The sequence below is a fragment of the Salmo trutta genome, chromosome 4 (genome assembly GCF_901001165.1).
Source record: "Salmo trutta chromosome 4, fSalTru1.1, whole genome shotgun sequence".
Taxonomy (NCBI): Eukaryota; Metazoa; Chordata; class Actinopteri; order Salmoniformes; family Salmonidae; genus Salmo; species Salmo trutta.
In genome coordinates this window covers 42,644,889-42,652,087 of record NC_042960.1, presented here as the reverse complement: position 1 = coordinate 42,652,087, position 7,199 = coordinate 42,644,889, and the positions used below count along the sequence as shown (strand labels likewise).

Sequence of the window (7,199 nt, the reverse complement as noted above, 5' to 3'; positions counted from 1 at the left end):
ACAGGAACGGTTGGTCGGGAGCTTCATGAAATGGGTTGCCATGGCCGAGCAGCCACACACAAGCCTAAGATCACCATGCAAAATGGCAAGCATTGGTTGGAGTGGTGTAAAGCTCGCCAACATTGGACTCTGGAGCAGTGGAAACGCGTTCTCTGGAGTGATGAATCACGCTTCACCATCTGGCAGACAAATCTGGGTTTGGCGGATCCCAGGAAAATGCTAACTGCCCCAATGCATAGTGCCAACTGTAAAGTTTGGTGGAGGAGGAATAATGTTCTGGGCTGTTTTTTTATGGTTTGGGCTAGGCCCCTTAGTTCCAGTGAAGGGAAACCTTAACGCTACAGCATACAGTGACATTCTAGATGATTCTGTGCTTCCAACTTTGTGGCATCCGTTTGGGAAATGCCCTTTCCTGTTTCAGCATGACAGTGCCCCGTGCACAAAGCGAGGTCCATACTGAAATGATTTGTCGAGATCGGTGTGGAAGAACTTGACTGATCTGCACAGATTCCTGACCTCAACCCCATTGAACACCTTTGGGATGGAATGGAATTGGAATGCCGAACGCCCATGATTTTGGAAAGAGACGCTCGACAAGCAGGCATCCACATACTTTTGGTCATGCTGTGTGATATTTGACTATTTTTTCAGTTGTAAGGAAAAACCAGTAAATGTAGACAGAGGCCAGAACCGCTCATAGGAGACAAAATCCCCATTTAATGGCTCATGGATAAGAACGGCTCACACACAATGCACATTACACAGACATTCATACAGTGCACAGATACTCTCTCATAGACATGTTGGTTACTGTGTTTGTCCAATGATCCTGTGACACAGTGTGAGTTGATTAGCTAATAATCATCCAACCCAATGCCGACTCAGCTCATTCCCTTACGGCCCTGGTTGAAAAACAACTCTTTGAACAAGGTAAGTGTGTTTGTGTCAGCATTTGAATGTCTGCCGTATACTAGTGTGTAGCTCTGTACGTGTCCCATGCTCCTATAATAATGCAAACGAATGTAGCTTATGTACATCCTACTAGGTAGCCCAACAAAAGGCAGTACAGTAATCTGACGAAGACCCCGGATTGACCTGACAAATCCAAACCTTTCAAAAGCACCCAAATTAAAGTTCCATCACAAACACATCCTGTCCCACACCCACCCTGAAACAAACAGTAGGCACATCGAGCACACGCGGGGGTCAGAGTATAATTTGACATTGTGTATGTCATGTGAAACACAATATGGATGCTACGGTGATCACAATGAAGGTTCCATTTACGGTTTGCCTTTTCAACTAACGTACGCCTGGTTCTCCAAGGAGTTACCGGTGCACATAGGTGAGGTATGGTATGTTATCCCTAGCCCATGCAGGTCCACACAACAGGCCTGCAGGCTCAGTGTGTTGTCTGAGAGGGAGGGGCAGACACAGCTGTTCAGAGGTAAAACATTCCACAGATCCATGTTTCTCCTCAAAACACGCCTGCTTAGAGCAGGAACCCGGGAGCGGATTTATAACCGTTGCGTAAATTTCACCCATAAACTTGGCGCATGCCATACGTACACATGTTTCCCGTTATCAATCAGACCTGGAATTAATTTAATGTAATTAGGCCATGGTAGTTTCTAAAAGAAAGAGCAATGACAAATTTTATCAAATGTTTTTTGGAGGTGTTGGCGGAATGTTTTAATCTTTTGCAGTAACTTATGCTGTATTTGGCAAAGGACTGTGACAGTTTCTAAAAGAAAAAATAACAGCAAATTGTTTTGGAGCAGTCAGCGCAGAACGTTTGACTTTTCCCGAACCTGAACATGCTGGACTGCCCGCAAATTCTGAATTACAGTACTAGGGTTGGCCTCTCCGGTCCTGTTCTAAATAGGTTTAGGACCTATTTGACTGGTTGAGAGTTTTTTGTCACCCTTGGTAAACATAGCTCATAGAAATACATATCACATGGCATTCCACAAGGTTCTATTTAGGGGCCAGTACTGTTCAATTTATTTATGCTACCCCTTGGGTATTTATGCTACCCCTGCTATGCAGACGATACACAACTTTACATTTCTGTGTCACCAGAGGATTTTAGCTCCACGGATACATTATTAGACTGTATTAGTGATTTAAAAACTTGGATGGTTCACAACTTCCTCCAGCTAAAAAGCTTTGTAGTGAATTTCCATGAATACAATTGTTTTTAACAGCCAATTGTTGCAGGATATCCAAGGATTGTTATTGTTGGAACCAAAGCAAAGAGAGAGAATCTGGCCGAACATTTTAATACACTGGCAATAAAGATAAAACACCAAGTAAAAAACCTGGGTATTATTTTAGATTCTGAACTCAATTTCAGGTCACACATTAGGAATGTGACCAAAATAGCTTTTGTCGCCTGAGGAACATTGCCAAGGTGTGGCCGTTTCTCTCTCAAGCTAGTACAGAGAGACTCATCCATGCTTTTATAACAAGCAGGCTTGACTTCTGTAATGCTCTCCTGTCTGGTCTACCCAAGAATGCCATTGGTCAACTGCAAAACATACAAAATACTGCAGCAAGGGTAATGACCAAGACTAGACAGAGACCACACATTACACCGGATTTAAGTTATCTGCACTGTGAGTTTTAGAATTAATTTAGAATTAATTTTAAGATTATTCTATTGTTTTTTAAATCAATCCACGATTGTTTACCCCAATACATGCCAGACATGATTTTAAGTCATGTACCCAGTAGGTCCCTCAGGTGCTCTGGCACTGGCCTTTTAACTATCCCAAAGCCTAGGACCAAGAGGCATGGTCAGCCTTTTGTTACTATGTCCCCAGCCTCTGGAATAGCCTGCCAGAGAACCTGAGGGGGGCTGAAACTGAGGACATTTTTCAAAGATATCTTAAAACACACCTTTTTAGCTTTGATTTTCCTTAGGGTGCTTTTTAGTCGTTCAGTTTTTATTGTTATTCTTTTGTTATTTATCCTCTTATGTTTGTTCTGTAGTAAATATTTTCATTTTTCTTTTCTTTTTCCTGTAAAGCACATTGTGTTGCATTCCATATCTGAAATGTGCTGTATAAATAGATCTTGATTTGATTTTATACTTAGGCTACAGTGGTAGCATAGCCTACATAGAACTACGTCAATGTAAAATGTCAACTGTCTGTTCACCTGTTAAATTCAACTGTGTATTATAAACCGCACTGCCTATGGGATTGCATACAGCAAAACTTGAAATACATAACCTATCTATTTACTAGGCTAGTAAGCTGAATTAAATGAGACATGCGCATGGTAATTTGTTGTATTTCTACTTCGGGAATCTGAACGCATCACGGCCAGAAAAGGTGAGGAATTATTCTGCAATGGTTATGAAACCAAAATAAATAGGAAATAGATTCCTATGTATAGTTATTTTAGATTTCAAAAATAAAACACATCGATTTTTGCTTTTCTCACTAAGGACAATGTTTTTATTATTATTATTAATCTTTTTTTATACGCTTATCATCATATCCCCCACTTGCACTAGATACTTACTTGCCTGTTTGCAATACGTTACTTCAACAACTACAAAAATGTGCTTACCTATGGTCTAAAGTTTGCGTGGAGGACATTCTCACGCCAAGTAACTGGCACCACTCATGTTTTGGGGTATATTTCTGCTTATGCAGCATTTATAAATGAGGCCCCTGGTGATTATAAAGCTGATGAATAATAAGAACCAAATGAATAATTAATGTGTCACACTGCAGATAATCATGACATGTTGAGGTTAAGGGACACAGAAGGGGACTGTAGGCTACTCATAACGACTGCACAGAGAAAATGGGAATAAGATAATATACAGAATGAGATCAAATATATTCGCACTGAGCGCAAGATACAATGAACACATGTACACACACACACCCATACTATACAAATGGTTTGGTTTGAAGTGTGTGCACATATGAAGTGTATGCACACAAATATCGAGTGTATGTACACAACGCAGGCAAAGTACTTGACACTTGTAATGGATAGGATGAGACCTACATTTGGTCCATGAAGGATGTAGGTTAGCCTATGCAACATAATATTAAATATGTGTACATAAGATTTCATTCCAAAACGATATATATACATTTTCAGAAATGTTGGTAAATTAGCTTTTATTGTTTAAAGAAATTATGAAAGAGATTGGTTTGTTTTTTCACTATCTAATCATGGCATTGGGTTTTTCAATTACAGACATGCATTTGTTTAAAATCTATCACTTGATGGTTTCATTTCAGAGAGACAAATAATCATGTTTTTTTGCAAAATGCTACATACTGTATCCGCCTAACTCCCAGAGAAATAAGTAGTACAGCTAGGGTTTACATAGTCAAATGTAACAAAGAACTACATTTTTGATAAAGAAATGTACAAATGATACATTTGTGACATCAATATTTAAAAAAAATTATTCACAAAAATAATTCAATACAGTATGAGATCTGTATGTAAAACATTTACATTTCACATTTTAGTCATTTAGCAGATTCTCTTTTTCCAGAGCGACTTCTAGTAACTGCATTTATCTTAAGATATCTAGGTGAGACAACCACATATCTCAGTCAAATATACAAGATAACAACTTTCCATTGCAGCTAAACAATGGATATGTGTTTTGCAAAATAAAACGCATTTTCATACACATCTGAAATCTGTTAATTAAACAGCAATATTTTAAACACCCATAAGCAATCATTTTCTTATGAAAAATGTGAAAAACTGTCTGATATAACATTTTGGAAATAAAGTCTTCATAAGTAGTCAGTTCATCGTTATCTAGCCAGGTGGTCGAGATCTAAGGAACTCTAGCCTACTACATGTACCACTACTTTTAGAAGCACCCGTAAACAAAGAACTTAGATACGAGCAAAGACGCTTCCCAGATATAGAAATATATCAAATACAAATATAAAACATCTACACCCTGTCCATCAAAGTGCTGTCTATCCTCTCTATCTCTATGATCTGAGTGTCTATTAGAAATCTCCACAGATCTGGTGCTGAGTCTCTCTCTCCCTCTCTCTCTCTCTCTGAGCCAGACCTCTAAATCTGACTGCCCAGTCTTGGACAACAGAGCTCAGGGCAGAGCAGAGGAGCAGGCAGCCATTGAGCTCTTTGGAGCGGCTCTAACGGCTCAGAGTCTGTCTGGATCAGCACATAGTTACTCTCACTCAGACATTCAGGTCACTGATCACAGATAGAATGGATAAGTTACTTTACAGACACAGGCAAAACATAGGGAGAGAGCATGTCTGACGTCCACTCACGCAGACACAAACTCGCAACGCAAGCAGCATTCAGATGAATCTCTTAAAAGTACACAGACAGACGTATGAGACAATAGACAAACTGTCAAGTAGACTACTCCTACTTACTGTAGCAAGTCAAACTTTAGCAAGTAATAGTGATACAACATCCAGTACAGTCTGTACAGTTCCGACTACAGGGACAAGAGCTTGCAGGACTCACAGAGCGATGTTCACTTCAGGCAAAGCAGCTTCACCTGGACAGGTAATACTTAGGAAATAGGGTGTAACTCTAGACCTGTCAGAGAGCTACAGAGGGAGAGGGGGAAGGAGGGAGAAAGAGAGTAGGTAGGTGAACTGACAAAGGACTTTGTGCCGGTCACAGCGTCTGTTGATTGGCTGGTGGAGTTTAGCCGGAAATGTTAGCCGGCTGCCCGTCCTGTGAGAATTCTGGGAAAGAGAACAGGACAGAACAGAGTCAGAGAGTTCTGGGTGTGCTGTGACGACCCAGAGCCTGCTGCTCACGTCAGGAAACTGATCCAGGTGACCAGGAAGTGGCAGAGACGGGCAGGGCCAGAACAGAGGTAAACAGAGAAGTGGCCAAACCTGCTCTGGGAGGAAGGGAGGGAGGATGTGAGAGGCTGGGGGGGGGGGGGGGGGGGGAGAGAGGAGGGTGGGGGAGCAAGGGGGGAAATAAAACTAAGCAACTCACAACCAAGACGAGAAATCTTTTGTTTATTGTCAGATAATGAGGGATATTACAGATTAATTCCAGCTCTTAAATCTGTGCTGGGCAGGCTCGGACAGGGCTGCATACCACCTACACACAACATGAAATAACACACACTAGACCAAACATAACAAAATCCTGTTCTCGGAGTCACATGGCCGCTACTGTACTACAGAGGCACTGTTCTAGCATGTTCCTGAACAAGGCAAATCATCACCTCGTAATCTGAAGCAAATAACACAATGGCAGCTATGCTAACCAGAGACAGACTGCATACGGCTAAGGCTTAGGCAACAATACCTCAGTGTGTGTTGAGGTGTGTGTGCAATGCAGATGAATACAGATATTCCACCAGGGGGTTGGACAGCTTCCTGTGTTTTTGTTGTGGTTTTCCTGCTTTCTGACAATAGTTCCTTTTTTTTCAACCCACAAAATGACCTGTCTATGTGTGTCAAAGTGTAAAAAACAAGTGCTATCCTAAGTTTCTGGTGTGGTTTTCGTGTATGGCCTACATCACGGTTTTCTCTGTAAACCCAGAACATGAGCCACCTGCAGGTGTTTCAGTGAGACAGACAGACAGAGACTTGAGACTTAACGATGTATTTAATCGTGAGTCAGAGTGTGACACATATGATAATTGACTGAGATTGCTGAAGGCTCTTCAGCTGCTAGCCCTGGCATAATTAAAACCCCACTCTCTTCTATCGTATGTTCTAGCTAGTCAATGTTTTCTTTTATTACAGCATTTGGAATAGGGCTGGCATTGGACAGGCAAAAGTTTATCCTTCAGTCACACAATTTGCATTCAGTATTTTTTGGCAGCTTCCCCGTTCTGGAGTCCCTTAAGTTAATGGACGTGGGTGTGTGATTAAATAAAATAAGGCATGTTTGTGCTTAAAAAAACGACATGTGTACATCTATCTGTGCTTGTGTGTGTGTGTGTGTGTGTGTGTGTGTGTGTGTGTGTGTGTGTGTGTGTGTGTGTGTGTGTGTGTAGCAGAGGTGGGACCAAGTCATTGTTTTACAAGTCACAAGTAAGTCTTAAGTCTTAGCAATCAAGTATCAAGTCAAGTCTCAAGTCCTAAACTTTGAGTTTCGAGTCCTAAAGTCATAATGTGCTCTTCCCCAAATGTAATACCATTTCATATTTTTAACAAGAGTAATAAATAGTATATTACATTTACGCAAATCAT

The 7,199-nt window shown here is 40.9% G+C and overlaps 1 protein-coding gene across 3 annotated transcripts in view; it reads right to left on the bottom strand.

Moving 5' to 3' along the window:
* lnx1 (ligand of numb-protein X 1) overlaps nucleotides 1–5,701 on the bottom strand; it is a 69,607-nt gene extending 63,906 nt beyond the window's left edge. For 2 of the 3 annotated variants that reach the window (XM_029750818.1, XM_029750819.1), the window contains exon 1: nucleotides 5,406–5,701. Coding sequence is in view for 1 of the 3 variants with exons in the window: in XM_029750821.1 (XP_029606681.1) it covers nucleotides 5,406–5,446 (41 nt within the window). In the remaining 2 variants the exon portion in view is untranslated. The remainder of the gene's footprint in view (nucleotides 1–5,405) is intronic. The other variant, XM_029750821.1, reaches the window with a different exon arrangement.
* Nucleotides 5,702–7,199: the final 1,498 nt, after the last annotated feature.